This window comes from Sylvia atricapilla, chromosome 3 (genome assembly GCF_009819655.1).
Source record: "Sylvia atricapilla isolate bSylAtr1 chromosome 3, bSylAtr1.pri, whole genome shotgun sequence".
In the NCBI taxonomy this organism is placed as follows: Eukaryota; Metazoa; Chordata; class Aves; order Passeriformes; family Sylviidae; genus Sylvia; species Sylvia atricapilla.
The window spans coordinates 69,165,200-69,186,975 of NC_089142.1; the positions used below are offsets into that span (position 1 = coordinate 69,165,200).

The 21,776-nt window shown below is 38.4% G+C and overlaps 1 protein-coding gene across 1 annotated transcript in view; it reads right to left on the reverse strand.

Moving 5' to 3' along the window:
- Positions 1-21,776, reverse strand: part of ACTN2 (actinin alpha 2) — a 68,985-nt gene that overhangs the window by 20,158 nt on the left and 27,051 nt on the right. The window contains exons 4-12 of the mRNA XM_066315674.1: positions 17,166-17,252; positions 16,015-16,102; positions 13,819-13,897; positions 10,897-10,978; positions 7,654-7,739; positions 6,127-6,219; positions 4,901-5,131; positions 3,654-3,801; positions 1,964-2,114 (exon numbers count right to left, since the gene is read on the reverse strand). Of these exons, the coding sequence (XP_066171771.1) occupies positions 1,964-2,114; positions 3,654-3,801; positions 4,901-5,131; positions 6,127-6,219; positions 7,654-7,739; positions 10,897-10,978; positions 13,819-13,897; positions 16,015-16,102; positions 17,166-17,252 (1,045 nt within the window). The remainder of the gene's footprint in view (positions 1-1,963; positions 2,115-3,653; positions 3,802-4,900; positions 5,132-6,126; positions 6,220-7,653; positions 7,740-10,896; positions 10,979-13,818; positions 13,898-16,014; positions 16,103-17,165; positions 17,253-21,776) is intronic.

Below are 21,776 nucleotides of genomic sequence, written 5' to 3' on the forward strand. Positions count from 1 at the left end.
ACAAATAACTTGTTTAACTTCACGCAGCAAATTACTGAAACAACTGAGAAGAGACAATCCCAAAATAGACAGGATACAGTGTTCACTGGCGTCACCAGAGGTAAAGGACAGAGGGTTCAAAAACACTGGTAAGCAGATGCTGTGCTATGTATACTACATTCCCAAAGTTTCTCATAATTCATAAAGCTGAATTAGCAATGATTAGGTGCTACAGAAAGTTTCTTTAGTATCAGGAGAAAGAAATCTCGGGGCTATCCCAAGCACAAATACAGGCTGGGTAGAGAAAGGATTGAGAGCAGCCCTGGGAGGAAGGACTTGAGGATGCTGGTTGACAAGAAGCTAAATATGACCCAGCCATGAGCACTCACAACCCAGAAAGTCAAACGTGTCCTGGGCTGCATCCAAAGCAGTGTGGGCAGCAGCGCCAGGGGACTCTGTCCCTGTGCTCTGCTCTGGTAAGACCCCAGCTGGAACACTGCATCCAGCTCTGGGACCCCAGACAAGGACCTGTGCAAGTGGATCCAGAGAAGCGACACAAAGATGATCAGAGGGGGGAGCATCTGTTCTAAGAGGACTGGCTGAGAGAGTTGGGGCTGTCCAGCCTGCAGACAAGGAGGTTTTGGGGAGACCCTATAGCAGCCTTCCAGTGCCTAAAGTGGATTTACAGGAGAGCTGGGAAGGTACTTTTAACAAGGACAAGGGGGAGTGGTATTAAACAGCAAGAAGGTAGGTTTGGACAGGATCTTAGGCAGAAATTCTTTACTGTGAGGGTGGTGAGGCAGTGGAATGGGTTGCCTGGAGAAGCTGTGGATGACCCATTCCCAGAGGTGTTCAAGGCGAGCAGTTTTGAGCAACATGATCTAGTGGAAGGTGTCTCTATCCATGGTAGGGGTCTTGGAACTAAATGATCATTAAGGTCCCTTCCAACCCAAGCCATTCAATGAAATAACTTCACAATAGAGATCAAGGCATGCCCAGAAAGTGTTTCATAATTTCACATATTCAGGGAAATCTACATTCTCTGTGGTTTTTTTCAGATTTCTTTCACATTAACCAAAACACAATACTTACTCTGCCCATTGTGCTTAATTTTTTTTCCTTTAAATAATCTTGAAGATGGGATTTTTCTTTTAAATTCATTTGAATTACACAATTACTGTAAGTGCTGCTGCTATCAGATATGAACTACATTTTCAGAGAAGTGTCTGATTTTTAATCGTTAATGAATATGGAGCTGTTTGTGAGTCATGGTCCTTCACAAAGTGAAAAAAGGGCATGTTTCTAAGATTTCATTTCTGAGCAGTAACTGTTCTGCCTGCTCAAGGTGAGAAATTGAAACTTGGAGAGCTGAAGCCAAGGGCAGGAATCTGACAGCAATTTATTTAGTTTCCACTGTCTCTTCTGTAAGATGGAGACAATTGCACTTCCAAATATAATATCAAGATATTGTGAAAATAAGCAGATTAGAGACAATTAAATCTGCAGGAAGTCAGTGCATTACCCACTATTGTAAAGAAAATAAATGGATGTGAAGCCTTTTGAAAGGACCAATATACTTGTGAAGATATGTAATTGATCTGTAATTTGTGTAAGTGAAACAATTTTCTAAGTTAAACAACTCATGGCCCATACCTCTCAGCAGACCATATGAGCTGAGAAGCAAATACCTCCAGGATTCCCATCAACCCACAACGGACTCATGGGTAGAGCTAATGCTAAAATACTGCTGTGAAGTTGAGTTGAAAATGTTTCTTTTCAAATATTTTTGGTCAGTTGAATATCTATATTTGGTTAGTGGTAAGGGGGAGATGAGGGAAAGGTCTCAGTGTCCAGCTCAGATAATATACTTATGAAGCTATGTCTGGAATTCCTACGTTGGTACCTCTGACACTATCAAATTCATTGGAAAGAGTTTATCGCAAAGTTAAATGTCAGCAGCTGCAAGCCTTTAAATGGAACATACTTCAGCTCCTGGGCAATGGCAGCGATCTGTTCCACCCTGTCCTGGTGAGCAGCCAAATCGCTCTCAAAAGCTTCATGTTTCCTTAACATGGCACGGACTTCTGTCAGAGAGGCAGACTCATAATCCTTCTGAAGCAAGGTCTGCTCTTTGCCTGAAAGAGGAAATGAAAATTGCACTCATTTTTTAGCCATTTATTTGTTGGGAAAATCATAAATTTAATCAACTTTCTAGTTGAGGAATGGTGAAAATCATACGTATAAAATTAAATCCCACACCCACTGAAATCAGCAGCAAATTGTCAGCACATGTTAATTAGAAACATATTTTTAAAGCCATCACAGTAATGTCCTGGTTTTTGCATAGGCTGCTTATACAGGTCTAAAATAGTGAGGAAATCTACCTTGCTGGAGAATTCTACATTGCCAGAGAAACTGGCGTAAAAACGGTATATTAGCAAAAACTGTATCTCTAAACCACTGTGATAATCTTTTGTAGAACAGACTTAAAGAACCAGAAATCGCACTGCTATGCTCAGCTTCTTACTAATGATCTGTTATTCTTTTTTATGTTCTGCCTTCAGTTCATTATTTGTTGCAGCACTTTAAAAAATATAAACCTGAGATGTGTGACTGCCTTTTGATCGAACACCAAATTTTAAGTGGAAAATGCCAACTTATCTACAAAAGGCTAGAGAAACAAAGATTAAGTAGAAACTGAAATACTAGTGCTGAGTAGCTTCTATGTTGGACAACTGAATCCGCACAGACAAGCCCTGCAGCTGCAGTCACCACATGGCATTTGCAGCTCTCTGAATCCTAGAGCCAGAAGCAACTATTGTTCTACTTGCCGTGTTCTAGGTTATGTGAAGCTTTCCCTACACAACAGCTATAACTTGTCACCATGAGTAGTTTATGCTCAGAAAACCGGCTCTTAGGGCTGATAAAGCCTGTAGTTTCCTTCTAGTATCTGCTTGGCAACCATTTACAGCCTTGCATGCTCCCAGCAACTCTGTTAGAGGTTGGACTCTGACTCACTTTCACTGGGTCAAAAGAATCTGGCTGGAAAAAGCCAGAAGCATGGCAGAAACAGGAAGACAGTCATCAGGATGATAGACCAGACGTATGTTTAATAATCCCCAACAAAACTGAACACCACCATAAGGTCCTACAGGTGTTACAACTACAAGTAAGGTTAGGTTACCATTAACAGCCAGAACTATAAATGGCATGTATTCCAGGGTTTGGAGCAAAGCAGACACGAGTCCAGTATCATGTAGTTTATCTGGACTATTCAGAACATCATAATTACCAAATAATAATAAACTCAGAATACTTCTGTTAATTCACACTCAGCCAGTGGTATGACTGTGTTCCTGGCTGGATTGCTGGTGTACAACTACGTAGGAGTACATTAGCAGTAATGGCCTCTATTCAAATGCAGAATATTCCCATTAAGTTTGACTCACTACTTCAAGTATGATTTTTACAGTTACTTGTCATTAGCTACATGCCAATGAGTTAGGATTGTGACTATAGTCAACAAAACCTGACATTTTATCTGTTATTATTTTAGATTGTCTGAAATTGTCCAAATGACTTATGAGTGAGTTCGTAGCTGGCAAATATTCAGCACTGACAGCTCAACTTTGAACATTAAAATACTAAAAATGTTAAAAGCCATCTCTCCTCACCATATGCCCACTGTTCATGAGTGGAAGCCTTCTGTCTAAATTTCTCAGCCAAGTGTTCAAGTCTTTCCAGTCGTCGTATTTCATTCAGCAGCCACTCTTCATAGCCTTTCTCAGCTTGTTCAAGTCTCTGCCAAGCGCCGGCAATATCCTGTGAAGAGAATACATGGGAGAGATGGATGAAACTATAATCTCTTCCTATCTAAATTTACAGATTTTTAATTCATTCACAACTTGGCTTCCAAAGGAGAAGTTTTTATGTTCAGATTTGGTAAAATCATAGAATCATAGAAAATGTTGCCAGGCAGTTGTGCTTTAGTGCAGACACCTGCTCCTCATAGTGCATTGTATTCAGATGGGTTCATGAAAGAAGCCCCCATAGAAATGGTTTCTACGCTTGGCTACAGGTCCAATGTCTTCACAATATGTTGCTTTTACCTCCCATTTTAAAATGTGTGTGTTCTTTTATAATATATCTATCTGTTATCAAAATGAAAGTGCTTTGCTTTGACAAATTGACAATAGCAAGGTAATTAGTATCAAGAGGATTTGGTGCATATTTTACCTGGAACACAAATTCATTTCACCTTCTGTGGTACACAAAGTTTTGTGAATTTCCTCGCAAAAAGGACATGTTTGGGAAGCTGAAGTAACAGGGCCCTTATTTTCTGCATACAGGGAGTGGAAAATGGCCCTTCTCAGATAGAGCAATTTCTTTTGTTTATGAAATCTGAGAAACCAAAACACAATGATAGAACAGAGTACAGAAACAGGTTTGCAATATTCCACAGGAAATGTTTTGATCCACAGCTAAGTCACAGTATTTATCAGCAGATGAGAATTCTTGGTACGGACCATTCTTATCTTCATAGACATAAGAGAAAAAGCAGAATAGAAAAACATAGAAACATGTATTGAGCAATGTCTGTTTGTTTGATAACTAAAATGTCAGTGAAACTACTGGGTTTTGCTTAAATAAGCAATCACTGGCTCACTGATCCAGGGGTATAGATAACATTTCCCAAAGGAAGCTCTCTATCATCTTGCATCTCCAGATAATTTGCTTTTGGGAAAGCCTTCAAAGAGGCAGGAGCATGCTTATTAGAAAGCAAGATTCTGAAACAAAAGGGAATGTGTAGAAGGAGTTTGACATTGAAAACACACAACAAATTGTTGTTTCTGAGAATGACTTAGAATGGCCTTTCAATCCTTCACGTTGGCATTTTAGCAAAGATGCTTCCTTTACTTACTGAAACCATTTTCCCCTCTGATGGCATGAAAGCTGGCCGATTGCTGATTCTCAGTTTTGTCTGCAGGGTGTTGAAGTTGATCTCCAGCTGACATTTCTCCTGGACTTTGGGAGGTTTGTGTTTGCGGCGGTAGTCCCGGAAATCCTCTAATTTCTTCTGCATAGCCTGCATTGTTTTTTCTGGGGTCCTGTTTTCCAGCCAAGGAATTGTCCGGCGAATCCACTCTAAAAGCTTTCAAACCAACATAAACGAGTCAAATAAAGGCAATGGAAAAACAACCAAAAAAGGATTATATTGAACATACAAATCTTAAGTTTGTTACATTTTAATGTTACTTGACTTCAGTTGGTACTGATGCCTTAATGGTGAGTAAGCAGAAGATACTAAAAGCTGAACACTATTTTTATAGCAAATTTTTCCAGATATTCAAGGTATTTCTAGAAATACTCTGATTTTCAGAAAGATTACCACATACCTAAGGTGTCTTTAATTACTCAGAATCTGAGTTACCCAATATCATCTGCCACTTTCAAAAGTATTTGTCTTGGTGTTTGAGGTAGTCATAGTTATGGGATCAGGACAGAAACCAGCCTCAGATCATATAAAAATCTTCACTCAGAAGGCCATTTGTGCAAATTTAGATCTAGAAAGTAGTACTGTGATCTCAGTATGTTTTTGCAGTTTAAGTAATAAAATATAAGAGAGCTCTCATTTGTGCACTGTACATCTGTAGTCCTGCTCAGCAGATTTACCATTAAACAGAAAAGGACAGGAGGAGCACGTTCATCTGTACATTCATCCGCTGTTCATGCTCTCAGGTGAATTGTGAATAACCTGACAGACCTTGCCCAGGTGTGCTTTGCAGTACACAAAGCCAAGGGGTTTGCTTGGAGTGACAGGATCTGGTATGTTCCACATGTGATCAAGGATGGCTGTCTTCAAAGATTAAAAAGACAGGAGGCTTGGTCTTGGGGTAGATGGATGACAATCCCTGAGATACCCTTTTGGCCATGTTAACAAGACTGACTGACCTGCTGAAGGTCACACAGGAAGTCTGTGGCAAAGGAGTCACCTGAAACTTGATATCCTGGGCAACTGGACTTTGTAACCTGCCACTGTGAGATTTACTCTTACAGTGTCTCCACTTCACTTTCTTGAAAAGAGTGCATGAATCTTTCAGCTTTCAATATTTCATTGTCACCACATTGCAAATAGAGCATCCTTACCTCACTTGCTAGTCTCTCATACTCTTCCATCAACCTCTCATTTTCCTGATTCACAGCAAGCACCTTACAAATCCGGTTAGCTGCAGTCTCAGCCTGTAACACACAGCAAATAAACAAGATGTATTAATAAACACATCCTGAGAAAGGTGTAGGCTTGGAGAAAGAGAGAAAATGTGGCTGCTGCAAATAAAAGATCACATTCTTTTACAGTTCGTGATTTATGCTCCTAGGTTGCTTAGATGCTCATTTTCCCTCCTTCTGCAGCCATAAATTCCAATGGCCTGAATGAGGCATGGATCAGCACAGAGGTCCCCTTGTTGTACAAAGAAGCCTTTCTATATAGTTGTCTAATAAAAATTCTCTTTTTAAGGACAACTTAGGCCATTTTTTAAGATATCCTATTAGGTTTTTTTAATTAAAATCACATCCAACAAGTATTAGATTTGTTAGCCACACTGGAAAGGTACCACATGTGGTGCAGGAGTCTCAGACCACTCTATATCTGCATATCATATGTACATATACCCGTGAGAATAAGTGCAGCTCAACCACTGACAGCAAATCTTTTCATGCCTCCTGACAAATTTATATATGAAATTTAGAGCTCTGTAGCTCTGCCGTATTTAAAATTGACTAGTTTGATACCACAGAGTAATACTTTCATACAAATATGGCTCTGAAATATATCAAATCAAATAAAGATTCATGTAGACTCCTGCGTTACAGAATATTTGGAATTCCCCTTTTCCATGAGTAGCAAAACCTTCATACCCAGGAACAAGAGAGCACAACAGCAGTTGTGCTGTGATAAGGTATAGGTGACCTAGCAGACAGGAAGGGGGAAATTCAGTCCTGAGGATGAAGGAAAAATATCAACTATTTTAAAGGTTCTTTTTTAACATAAGTTGGGTTATGTCCATTTGTAGGCTAGAAATATATGAAGCATAAGAGTGGGAAATGCCACATTTATAACAGAAAATCCCACCAATGCCAGGTCTGCTGCTGGTGTTCATACCTTTTGTACTAGTACTTTCATCCACAAATAATTCTGTTTGCTTCAGTGGGAACCAGGCATAAATATTGTGTTGGGTATCTTCTGTGTCTTTCAGCATTTTTGAAAATCTAGCCCTAAATTACTACTCAGCATGAGTAAGTCTTCATCTCCAAAAGTCAAACATTCTGTTAGGCGGTAAGCACATTAGACGTTGTAGCAACAAGCAACAACTCTACTTTACAATATCTTCAAATCAGTTTTTTTTTCTTAAACAGTCCTTAAATTACCAAATAATGACCCAAAATTAGAAATAGAATGTCTATTTGAATTAAAGAAGTTAACTTGTTACACAACATTTAACTAAAACAGGTTTGAGAGTAGGTTAAAAACAAATATTAGTGCTCAAGTAATACTTGCAAATATTAATTAAAACCACAAAGCACTAAATTAGTTGGGTTTGTTTTAATAAACTAGTGGAAATGTAAAACAACTAATCAAAAACACAGCAACCTGAAGGGACAGTTGATTAATACCTGCTCTGCTCCAGCAAAAGCATGGTAGAAGCAGGACACATATGTCATGATAGCTCTCTCATCAGGTTTGGGAGTGTTCACAATATCTACAAGAGGGGGGAGAAATTAAAATAAAACAAGAAAAAAAGGAGTCCAGGAGTAGAAAATAGGATGAATAAATAAACGCATAACTTCATGTCCTTCTTACTGTTTTCTTGCCCATAGCTCTGTATTCAAGAAATTCCATAAAGCTGTAATAAATTTACTGTTAGATTGATGGTTGCTGGTGGAATAAAAAGCACACTAAAAATTCAGTATAAGCTCATACAAAGAGGAAGGTTTTTTTTTTAATCAATCTTGATCCAGCAGTATTGTCACAGGGGGAATAACCTCAGTTTTACCAGGACTGTCTGCTTAAGAACTGGCACACATGTGTCTGGTGACTTAAATTCTGGGAGTATTGACTAAGACACAGGAAGGGCAGACTACTTTTCAATCTGGGGAGATGTTCTTTGGAAGTTGCACACGGATTAGTTATAACCTTAGCATTATATATCAGTATTTTTTATATTATCAATACCTGAAGTATGCCCAAGTCCAAACCATCTTACTTTTTAGAATTTCCCTTCTTTTCTTTAGGACATGATTCCAGAGTTTATCTGAGATGTCTCTATATGTTTCTGTGTCTTTTTTGCACAGGAGCATCATTTGATATTGCTGTTTGTACTTACCATTAAGCATTTAACATTTTAAAAGCAATTCTGAAAGCATAAGAGAAGGAGTTCTTTTCCTGAGCATGTTATGATGATTTTGACATCTGTAGCAGAAATAATATCCAGCAGAGAGAAGAAGGATGGCATTCTATTATTGTTTTTCACTCTGAGCTTGTTTTCTTCTTACATTTTTAATGGTGCTTCAAATGAATGCACACAAATTCATTTAAAGTGAGTATCACCCTCTCCCATTCAGTAACTAGCTGTCAAAAACCTACTGGATATTATTAGTAAATATGCAGAAAGATGAGGTTTGTTTCTATGGAACAAATGGATACTACTGGCTCTACCAAAACAGCAGCTCACAGAGAAAAGAGGCGACAGGAAATGAGCTCAGCTCTAAGATGCTCTGCTAGTAACTAGTGAGGAAAAGATCAGAAAAGGAAAAATTGCTGAAAAAACAAGACAGAAGGTGAAGGATGAGATCTGATCCATCTACAATCTCACCTTCTGAGCACCAGCAAATGCATGGTAGTAACAGGAAACATAAGTCATAATGGCTCTTTCATCAGGTCTGGCAGTGTTTACTACATCTGTGTGGAGAGAAGAGGGTTAACTGCTCAGAAATTCTCACAAGGTACTTTTATCTGATTATGCTAATGGTGTCACCTCAGTGCTGTAAAGGTTCCAAATAAATACACAACTATTCAGGTTGCATCTGTTTGCTGATATGAGTGCAAGGCCACCTAGGCTTTAGGAATCAGCAAACACAAAATATACAATTCTCCCTGAAATGAAAAAACATCTGAAGGCTGAGACTGTACAGAAGGGGATTGCTACCTTCTGGTTTGTGGAAACTTCCAAGCAGATGGCATGGCTGGCAGGTCTACTGGGTTCAGCTTCACTGCCACTCTGAAGCAACTTCATTTGAATCACTGCAATTGCTGCAGAGCTAAACACAGCCACTGACAGTCACAAAGCAGAACTGCAGTCAGTGTGTTTCAGCACAGCGGCTGACAGGGTACTGGCATATACTGGAAACCTGTACAATTCCCGCAGTCCAGAAATACATTTTGTGCTAAGAAAAGTTGGATAGCAGCAGCTCTGCAATCCCTGTGCCAGCCCATCTTTTTAGTTGATAGCATAAATCACTGGATGATTTGGCTTGGCTGGCTAATAACTTTGTCCCTACCATGGCAGGACAGTCAAAACATAAAGTGGATCAAACAAGGTATGTATCCATGGGTAAAAATGGACCTTTTCAATACTTAAGAGAGGAATTCAGGAAAAGGTGTTTTTACAGCAGTTATGGCTGAGTAATGAATGATTCTAGTGCAAGCTGCATGAATTGCTGTAAGTGTAAGGAGTGGGAAGATACTGACTTGAAAAGACCCTGGAGTGAGTGAAAATTTCTGATGTTATTAGTGAGATTTCTAGGTTCAGGACCAATATATTTACTGATTTTGCATCTACTTTATGTAGCTATGAACAAAACTTTGCAAAGTTTCCCTGGAGAGCACAGTGGAAGTAAAGATGGTAAAAAGTGACCATGAATGCTTAAAGGGTATTAGAAGGAAAATAATTTCATTACCTCCTCCCCTGTCAAGAGCAGAATAGTAAAATAAGGAATAGAATGTGCAGAAAATTTGGTGAGGAAAGTAAAATTTTTCTTACATTGACTATGAAGAGAAGAGGAAAAAAATGTAGAAAGCTGCTCAGTGGCAAGGGGACAGCACTTCTCTGTTTATTCTTTGCACAGTATTTCAGAGCAAAATAATTAAGTGGTACTTGAAAGGAGAATTGCAGTTCAAAAAATGTGAACAATTTGTTTTAAAGCATGGAAGTGAAACTACTCTTCAATGAAGAGGTTATAACCTGCATTTTCCAAATCATCCTGTCTAATTTTCCAAATCAAGACTGCAAGAGGAGCAGGTGTAGTCAGTTTGAGTGCTCTGGATAATTTCCATGTTATCACTGCTCTATTGACAAACCACCAGAGCTGAGTCTCCATTCTTGGGGAAGAATGCTTTGAACTAATGTAGGCAAATTCCAGCAGTTTGGCAGCATTTTTTGCCCAGAGTACAAAAGTCCTGTTATCTTGAAGAAAGATGTGTTAGTGTATTTTGAAAGTTTTGAAGTACTTCTACTATTTCTATCTTTGCCTCCTCACTTAAACGTTTAAAAAACTGAATATGCTTTAAGTTGCCTACAGATATATTTCCCTTTATTAAATTTTAATTATTAATAGCAAGGATTAACTTTTGATCCTGCATTTTACCTCAGCAAAGTGAGGCCATTTGCTGAGGTTAGGGTCCAAAGCACTGCAATAAATGCAAACATCAACAATATATAATAAAGCAAAAAGTGAGTGAAATTATCCAATGCATGTGGAAAAGAAACAAAATATCTTTTGAAAATGAAGCAGGTTGCTACAATATGATTCATATGGAAGAAATACTGAAAATCTGATAGGGAAAAGGAAAAAAAAAAGAGATATTTTACTATGTCCTGCTTATGAGCAACACAAACTTCGGTAAGGTATAACTCTCACCTTCTGCATCCAGCATCTTTGGGATATCCAAATGCTTTTCAGCAATTTCCATGGCAAGGTTGATATTCCCTATGGGGTCATCCTGCATTAAAGAAAAAAATACAGAGTCAAAGATAGAAGTTTTTCTTTGAAGCAAAACTAGAGCAGGTACACTAAAACTTAACATCTGTTTTTCCAAAGTGTAAAGTGGAGCCACAACTATTGTTCTTCAAAAAACAGAGTCTAGATATATGAACTTTTGGTCTATCTGCTGCTATGTTTTCAAAAGAAAATTTTAGTAAGCTGTTATCTACTGCTAAAACTCTGCTGGAAATGCATTCTGGTGGTGAACACAGGTAACAGTGTACACTCAAGTCTGAGCTAATTCTGAATGAAGTACAGCAGCAATACAGACAATAAATGCCACTGGACCACCAGGCTAAATGAGACTCTTCAACACAGCCCTGCTTGTTTTATATCCACTATGCAGTACATCACAGGGATATGACTTCCACTGAGTTCTCTGCTGGTTAGGTGCATGCATGAAAGAAGCAAGCACAGATGGAATTGTTCTCTAGAAGGAATGAAACTTGTCAGTTTGGGCTTGGAAATAAAAATCTGTAATGCCTCTATAAATGGAATTTTAGGGCTGTGGAAATTCAAGCACTTCCTCTGGTTTTGAGATTTTGGTTTTTGAAGGAAAGAGAAAGGAAACAGTGAGCACAGTTCAGATAGAGAGCACAGATTTTTTGTCTTACATTACAGACAGCTGTTGCTGACAATGAAAGAGTGTGTCAGATTAGGGCTGCCATTAAGGCAACCTTCCCATATCAGCTTGGAGGAAAAACATGCTATATGAAATGGCAGCTCATGCCATTAATGCTGTTATTATTTTGACATAGTCACTACTAATAACTGGTCATAGCTACTCTGAACAATGCCCATGTCTGTGGAGAGAGACTGGGAAAATAGGGTGCAGAAAAGCAAAATAAAAACGACAGTAAATCTAAGTGAGACCTATTGACTAGGTTAAAGCACTTTGCTTATGAATGAGTGATGAGCACCTCCTATTTGTGTGTTTGGTACTAAGAGTAAATAGTGCTCCACAGGTGAAAGATTGCTTTAAAATCATAGCAGCTTCTCAATAATTGGAGATTTCCATCACCCATCCTTTTAAACAGAACTACAAGCCACAGTAGCTAAAAATCTCAGCTACAGCTAAAGAAATACCTCATCTAACTTGGCATAGTCAAAGAGATCAGGCCTGTGTCTATGGATAAGGGCGTTGAAAGCAAGGCCATCTTTCCAGCTACAAGTTCATACAACATATATTGGTGAGAAAAGGAAAGGACAGCATGCAGGAGATAAGAAACAAGACACCAAGACAGCTGTTAATGTAACCAAAATGAAGAGTCAATCAAACACAGGCCAGAAAAGCAAGATCTATTTTAGGAATCTTTTTTTCTGCATGTGCTTTACGTGCAACAGCTCAGCCTCAATTTGAAACCTGACCTGTTCTTATTTTGGAAACCTCTAAGAGGAAAATAGTAACATTGAAGCAGACCTGCTTATGTTCTGTTCCCTTTTCTCAGCACACATCTATGGGAGGGTTAACTGTGATGTTCTTTAGCACTGTACCACTATTCAAAGCACAGATTCACTCAAACTCACTTCTGTTCATGCCATGCATAATAAGCACATGTGCACAGAGACAGGTAGCTCAGTCATTCCATTACTCTGTTTATCTGTAGGAAAGGTTGCCTATAGAATTGGAGAACAAGCTGCTATTGATGGCTAATATTTTGCCCACTGGTTCAGATCTGAAGATATCTTAACAGCTGTCTAAATTAAAATCTTATGTGTTCAGTACTAAGATCATTTAATTTTCATCACTACACACTTCAGGGACCCTGGCATAAATAAACATATAAAACAGACTAAGTTTTAAAATCATTTCAGTTCATTCATTTATCTTTTCTTCAGCAAGAACTTTCTAATAAGAGTTGATTCCACTGGCAAACCAACTTGCAATGAAAGGGCATGGAATAGAAAAATACAGTTAATGTTTTACCACTCTCTCTCATCAACGCAAAGTTGCACACAACAGATGAAAACCATGATTAAGGTTTCTGTTGCACTGGTGTTTACTTGAGACCTCAAGAAGCATTCATTCCAGAGAGGAGTAAAAAGCACGTATGTATTGAGGCCTAATGTGAAACAACAACATTCTACTCCTTTCTAGGTTTTTTTCCTTCAGTAATGATACCAAGAAATTCTGACATTACTGCTCATTCCTCATTTCTCCCTCTCAAATGAAAGTTTCTTTTAGAAAGCATGCCCTTTGCCATAAGTAGCAGATTATAATAAAATAGTTTTTAATCCCCATGAGGTACTAGCTAAGGATGTTAGGTTACCAGTTTTGCTTCCACTTGTCTGGAAGACGTATAATCTGAGAATCAGTGAATGCTTTCTGAATATGTAAGAGTAGCAATTTACTCTGTATTCCTAATTAGCAAGAGTAGTGTTTGTTCTAAGGAATTTTAGGATTAATTAGGTCATGCCAGTGTTTACTGGTCTGCAATCTACAGTCATTTACACCAGATAAAAACAGGATGGACAATACCATCAGCAGTAAATAGATAATTCCAATCTATTTGATTTAACATCCATGTTGGGCAGTGTAAAGACTTCATCTATAGCCAGAATCTGAGGGTCAGATTATTTGCAATTAAATACTGAAGTCTTTGTTATGGGAAGAAAAGGACACAGGACTGTCAGGAGATCCTCTTCCTTGTGTCATTGAGGTTTTTTTGGGAAGGACCTTAGAAAGTCAGTCAGAATTAGTATGCACTCTTCAACTTGTCTTTTAGAAAACATGCTAAGCAAACCAGAAGCCAGCCAAATCACTGCAGGACAGCATGCTGTACCACCCAGACTGATGACCTTATTTAGCTTGGAGTAGTCAATAAGATCAGGTCGGTGTCTGTGGATAAGTGCACATAATCCAAGGCCATCTTTCCAGCTTTACAACAAAAAAATAAAATGGAAAAAAAAATTAGTTAATAAAGTCATGGCATTTTTCAGTTTTATCCTTGCTCAAGGCTTTAATTAAAGTAGGAATTCTGTCAAATCCCGAACTTATGTCCTGTCAGCTCTCCCTGAGCTCCACTGTTACTGTACTCCTTTAACTATAGTACATGTTACTCTGCAGTCCATGCACACTGAAGGTATACTCCATATACTCCATGTAGACTTCATATACTTTCTAGGCAATGTACATTTTGTGCAACAGTTCCTGATTTCAATTGCTTAATTCATGCAATTAAGGACATGTTCTAGGACAGCTCAAATACACATTCATCCATGAAAGTGCATCATCTCCCATTACACTCACAGTGTAATTGTGAAAAAATAAAAGGAGAGCAAACCTGCAATTACTTGAATTTGCTGAAGCAATTGGCTCTTCCTCTGTTCTTTCTGAGAATTTTGCTGGCACAACCATGTGCTCAGAGAAGTAAGAAATCATAATTCAGCCCAGTTTATTTAAAACACTTCACACATATGACAGCTTTGATCTGAGCTCTTACACTTCACCCTGACTTCAGACCCGCTACCTTTTGTGGCAAGAACAGAAAATGAATGGAGCTACAAATAACATATTTTTGGAAAGATTATGAGAGATTCCTTTCAACCAAAAGCAATTATTCTGAAAGATACTTTATGTAAACACTTTAAGCAATCACAGGGACTGAGGGTTTGAGGTCTTGTCCTGTGCAGTCATTGTGTGAGCCTAAACATGTTAAGACTGTTAAAATCCCTACTACTGAGATGTCTGGGTAGGTACTTCAGATAACACAACAGCTCAAAAAAAAAAAAAAAAAAAAATTGAGCAGAATATGCCTACATTGTGTAACATAAAATCTAGGATGTAAAACCAAATCAAACTCAGCACCAAACAATTTTTTTTCCCAAAAAGGTGTAAAATAAAATTACCTGGATAGCCCACAGCAAAGTAATACTGTGGGAGCCAATCCACCCAAACATAAATCAAGGTACTTCCATTCAAGATGTTTTCCCTGTAACATGTATCACACCAGTGCATGTACATATATACACTAAGATTCTGACACTGTAATACACTGATTCTGATCACTTACAGTGATCCATAAAGTTCTATTAAATATATCTTTGCATATTCTAGGAAAGTAACATATAACAAATTTCAGATCTCTGAAAGGCAATACAGGGACTGTAAATCAAATGAATTTTTTCTTATCTTGGAATGTATGTACGAACTGTGTCTTCTCTGTCACTAAATGTGCTTTAGGTACTACACATTAATACCTAAAGAAGAATTAATTCAAAACACTAATATAGCGCTCTTGTTTTATATACTAGAAGGAAAGGAAAGATCACCTGGTTAAGCAGTGCAAATGGTAAGTCATGCACTTTAATGAGGTAGGCCAGTGCCACAGATTCAGGAACTAGCCCAGTGAAATCTCCAAACCAGGCAATCTGTATAAGGCCTGTAATTCCCATTCTAGGTCCTAATGAAAACACAAACACAAGGCTAGAGCTTCACTAAATTTTCCAGCTTAGGTTATGAGCCTGATTCTGTCAACAAATGTGCTTACTGTGCTGCTGTTGTGCATGTACCAAGTGCATCTTATGCTCCTTATGGTAATGTACATTGCAAAATAATAAATGAAAAAAGGTTTTTTTCAATTTAATCTTATTTAATAATAATAATATGATTCATCATAATAAGATATTCACATGCTCAACACACTGGTCTTTTTGCCAGAAGAACTTCTCTGTAGCTCTCATTTGAGAGCAGTCACTATGCTGCAGTACTCAGGAGTTCCCATACAATACAAAGCAGCTCCAAAAATGCAATATGCTCATTCCGTATATAGCAGGATCTTTTTCTTTTAAACAGTAACTCTGGAAGTCATAGTAAACAATGCTAAAGGCTAACCAAAATAACACTCTGAAGACAGAGCAGGAGAAGTTGAAAAAAGTCTAGTTAACAGTGAGGAGCAAAATTGTCTGATCAAATATATATGTACACAACCGTGGGAATAATTTGACATAATATTTTTGAAATTGCTTCTACCTCTTGAAATAATGGAAGTTTACCTAAGATGGAAGTTCTGAATGTTCACATTTCTGTAAGGAGCAGTTTTCCTTTGACACCACAGCAGCAGCCCTTCTTTGGCAGAGGTCTCTGTAAAAGACACAAGGAAGTAAAACATACGAAAAATTTTAAAAGTGCTCAAGTAATTAACTTCTTGTCATCTTAAATGTGATTGGCCACCTGAAACTGAATGGCATAAACCAATATTGAATCCTAAAAGATGTTCATATAAATGGACTATTGGAATTTCATTAAAATACATAGGTCAGTTAAAATCAGAGTCTCAGCCCGCACAGAATTTCTGGGATGCTAGAAATTGAAGGAATTATATTGTTTGGACAGCAGACTGTACATTGGAGAAAAATACCCAATAAAAATATAATGCAAATAGATATAAAATATTGTTTTGGTGCCTACATGAAATATGCTCATAGTCTCAGTTCATTTGCCTATGGGGAGGTTTAAGTGCCCAAAAGATACATTTATTATCTGAACCCTATGGGCATCTGAGTGCATAAGTAAAGGTCAGAAATTATTAAATAAACCATTAGGTCAACATTTAATATCCCACCAATTATGTGGGCAGGACAACATGCAGAGCTTTGAAACTATTCTACTTTTGTTGAAAATTGAGATTAGTTTCTAGAATCCTAGACTTTCAAAGCATAGACTTGATTTAAATATTATTGTAGCAACATGTTTTTTGGAGGCAGTTACCAAGTGGAAATTAGGAAAAAAATTCTGAAACACTGTGGGGAAAAAGTGATATACAGAAAGAAGAGACATATAATCAGAGAATATTTATTTGCAAAGAATGTGACAAATGGAGAGGACTAAAAATGTATGTTGGAAATGGAACCAAACACAAAGGGTACAGCTCAGAAGCTCAGAAACACAGTCATGTTTCTGCCTCTGTAGCTGAGAGACATGACCAGAACCTCTGTACTCAGAAGGCTGGCTCAAGGTCTCTGTCAAGATAAAGAGAGTAAATAATTTTCTCGCCAGAAATTCATTTTGTCACCAGGCACAGAGCTTACAGTATCAGTTTCTGTGAAAAAAAAAATTGAAATGCTCCTTTCACTTATGCACAATTCATTTTTAAATGCCTTTAAACAAATTTCTTAATTATTTAACATAGTTGTATTACTCTTACCTTCCACTGAAATATCCTGAATAGCAAAACGAAGGATGATAGTCCAGATCATACCCAGTGTCATTTTCACATTGCCATCCACGATTTCTAAGGTGAAAAATAGATATAGTATTAGTAGTTTAAAAGTTTCTTTCCATTTCATCTTATTTGATGGTCTATTTCTATAAATAATACATTGTAATTAATAAATTATTTTACTTCTACTATAATTTTTTACTCACACAGAGTTCACCGGGATTCATTTTTCAACAAACTCATGCTTGTGCTACTCTGTCAGTAGGACTGAAGGTTACTGAGGTTAAGGTCACTTCAGTCCTTCCATGCTAAAAGGCTTCCCTCTGGGTAGTTGTAACAGTTTGAAATCTTTACCTTTTAGGATGGTTTTAGAGAGGACATGAAGGCAAATATTGAAAGTTTGAACAGTATCAGTATTAACAGTTTTCAAATACAACACAACCAAAAAACATCGGGGTCTTATCCCAATTTTTAAGAAACTATAGGACATTAACTACTGCTTTTTAAGAAAATGGTACTCAGAATTTCCACTATACTATTTAGATATGTTTGAGAATTTACGTCTAGTGCCAGCCCAGACAAGACATGAAGAACAGCTCAAGCGACACAGCACCTCCTGACACTGAGCTGCACAGCTTCCTGCCAAGCTGTTCAGAGCTGTGGCCACAAGGCTGCAATGCCTCACAGCTCTGAAGCATACACATATTTAAGTATCTTTAATATAAATGGGTTGGGGGGTTTTGCCTCTGGGGTTTTTGTTCCAAGACTTTTGTTCCAAGACTGCTTGAGACTACCTATAACACAGGGAACATGGGAATCCCTGCCACAAGCCCAGTCAGAATCCAATTCTCCCACATTGTAAATAAGTGACACCATTTTAACTTCTCAACACCAAAAAATGTACTACCAGATCACTTTAGTGTGGTGGTAATGTTAAATCATTCTGAAAAGTAAGTCAAGAGACTTAGAAAAACATAGTGAGGCTATAAGGAGGGTGCAGCATTGGGAAGGGAGGAGGTGGGACTGCAGACTGACTTTCCAGTCACCTCACACTGAAGGAGCAGCAGAGCAGGGCAGGCACCAGCTGCTCCCCTACTTAAAAGTCACCTCCAGCCTTCCTCACAAAGTGAAGCAGCTGTGTCTGCCTGGGGGCCCACTGGTGTTCTGGGCAAGGAGCAGGAGGAACTTGCAGCAGGAGGAATTTCCTCTATTTAACATCAAATGCCAATAGAGGTGCCAGCAGAAAAAGCAGGCACTCAGCTACTTAAAATTGCCTGAATCCAGGGGCAACTTTTACAGAACAAGAGCAGCTGGTGTCTCTGAGACTTGAGACACATGTTCAATGGCAGTAGGACGTGACACAAGCTGTCATTTGAACCTCTGGAATTAACAAATGTGATAGGAAATATGTAACTCATGACTACCCTATACTTATTTTGTTAGTGTGATAATTCAAGTTTATATACAAAAGGCTATTTTCCCTTTCTTGCCTTTGGATTCTGCACTAATTTTCCAGATTTCTTATACCACTCTGCTTGCCTTCCATGCATCCTGCCTTACTGGTCCTGAGAGACCTCAAATCTCAAAACAAAACTCTTCCAGACAAAAAAAACCAAATGGCAATTAGAGCATGTAGCTACTTCTCTTTATTCCCTCCTCCTGGGGCAAGTCAAGTCACTTGGATAAAAACCAACACTTCACTATTTTGATTTGATGTCGGATACATATATACAGTAAAGACAAATTTCTTCAAATGTGAAATAAATGTATTTAAATACTCAGGAGGCAGTTGCTGATTGTCAGGCAATCACTTAATAGATTTGCATAATCACTACATCACTGTTTTGATTTACATATCCGTATGTACACACACACAGAATGAAAGAGCAAGAGAAGGAATTTTCTGTGTTGTGCCTCAGGAGGATTTTCAAGCGATTTGCCAGCTTTGGTTTATCAAAAAACTGCTAGCATAAATCAACAACAACAACAACAACAACAACAACAACAAAAAGATTCCTGTACAAGACAAGGAAGGAAAACAAAGTTGCTAAAATATTGAAAAGTATCAGTGACAAAAAGGTATTGATTCATTCCTATAATTTTCCTCTACAGGCCAATAGAAGACTTCATTAATTTTTTTCACACTGCCTGCTTCCTCTGGCTGGAATATAGCTCCTACCTCTCACATACACAAAGCTACAGATTTCTGGGGATGAAGACAGAAAAAAAGAAAAGAGAAAATTAAGGGGAAACAATAAAAAATGTCTAGGGAAAAAGTAAAGCAAAGCAATTTCTCAAAGGATTTAGTCCCGGGTTTTTTTCTGCTTTGATTTTATTTTATTTTCATAATTATTTATTTGTTTATTCTATCCTTCTTGTAGCAGATTCACAGATCATTTAGTCTTTAACATTTTTCCCACTTCCCAGAAAAGCAATGCAGAACTATTTCCAATTAACAGAATACTTGTCTTTTGTGGCTCTCCATATCTAGTTGATTTTATTCAGGATGCAAGTACCTTGCAAATGGAGTTACTGCATTTTTTTAAAACTTAAGGGAAAACTTCTAAGTCTTGGACTGTGAATGGTTCATAAGGATTACTCTCACAGTTTTTATCTTTAGCTTCTTAACTCTGTAGTCTCATTTCATGACCAGTGGAGAGAGGTCATGACAAGAACTCTTGTCAATGATTCATTGACAGGTCAGAGCAGATAAATTTGGGTCCTCCTCAGCATCACAATTAAAAGTGATCAGCTCTCGCCACGCTATAGACAGCCCAGAGAAATCAGACTCAGAACAATAATCATGATGACTTCAAAGAATATCCCTGGACCCTTAAAAATACTAATTTTATTTTTGTACTGATGTCCCACAGAATCACCATTTTGAGGCCCCATTTTAAATGCCAGTTGTTCCCCTTGGGCCTATGTGCTCTTCACCATTCAGTATGTCAGATAATGGAACATGATCCTCAGCAGATTTAGATACAAAACTTTCATGCTTTGGAAATTAAAAAGTATTCCAAGCATCCATGTAACTCCGAGAATGCACAAACAGATGGGTTCAGGCAAGCCCACATGCCCCATGCTCACACACAGGGGCAGAGAGTTAAGGGGTTGTAGACTTTGATAACAAAACAAACTTAAGGAGACTGTGCTCTGCTTCCTTGCTGGCACTCACTCCAACCTACCGTAATGACTGCCCGGTCGACAATGATGAAAAATGTAACAAAAGGGAATTAAAAAAAAAAAAAAAAAAAAGTGGAGTGTGTTTTAAAAACAGATCAGATTTCTGATCCAGTCTCCAGCAGAGCTACAGCAACAGTTGTCAGCCCAAGTGAGAGGGCAGGGCTGTGAAGTGTGGGAGCAAGAATGCAGTTCCAGGGGGCACAGGGACTCTTTAAACACACACTGGTGCCAGAGGTCCCACACTGTGAAACCATACCCAGTCAGATGTGATAATGCACTGCTGCATCAGCACAATGCTGTGCCTTAGGTAACAAATTTAGTAGAGGGGATGCAGTAAACTTAACAGGGCACTAAACAAGTCTGTGCCAGAGCTGGTTTTGTGTTCAACCTGTTTAGAGTGGGAGGGGGAGGCACGTGAATCTATCTGCTCCTGCCCACATGGATGTAATCTAATGTGGGCATCAGGCCATACTTGGCATAGCATCATGTCTTACAATGACAGGTTCCTCTCTGCATCTGAGTCATCACAGTAGCTGTGAATTTTTCTCCCATGCTTCCAGCTAAGAATTTAGAGGGTTTTTAAAATGGCAATTAATTTGGTTTTGCTTTTAATACATCCATTTTACAGACTGAGAATTCCAGAAACAGGGAATAATAGCTAAACCATCACCTTAATCTCTTGGGTTACTAGGTATGGCCTCCTGCTACATGAAAAAATTAATACTGGATGCAAGGACAGTCAACTTGCAGCGAGTGCCCGAAAAGCTGGTACAGGTTACTCCCCTTTTTCTCTCCACGTTCCCAAAGGGAATTATCATTGAGAACCTAAATCACAGAGCATCTGAACCCATGCCAGTTGCTATGAGGGAGAACAGCAGGGTTAGTTTAAATGTTTTCATTGTCTGGTCTGAGCTATCCCAGATGCTTTGCCTTCAGAAAGTGCTCAAGTGCTGTTCCCAACCTGAGTACCCTGGCAGTAGTGACCAGCAACAAATGGGGTAAAAAAATGGAGACGGGAATGCAGAGGGCTGGCTTGCTCATTTTGGGTGCAGATACAAGCTGATGTATCTTGGTTTAAATACTCCAGCCTTGTGCAAACTGTGATCAGAGAGAACAACCACTCTGTCCCACAAGATACCCCTTTTGCTACATGCTGGTTTTGGTTAGAAAGCCTCAGAGTCTCAGAGCAGGACATGACAAACTGCCTTTCATTTGTTCCATGCTTTGTAATCTCAGCATTTCTTCACCAGCTATCAAACAGGCATCTGTAATTCGTAATTTTCATTTCCACAGATAAATTGTCTCTTCAGTACCCTCTGCTGTCCATTCAATGCCATGTCTCTCTCAGAAGAGCCTTCCTGCAGAAGTTTAAGGTTTAAGCACCTATTTGCATCCCACGTCATTTAATTG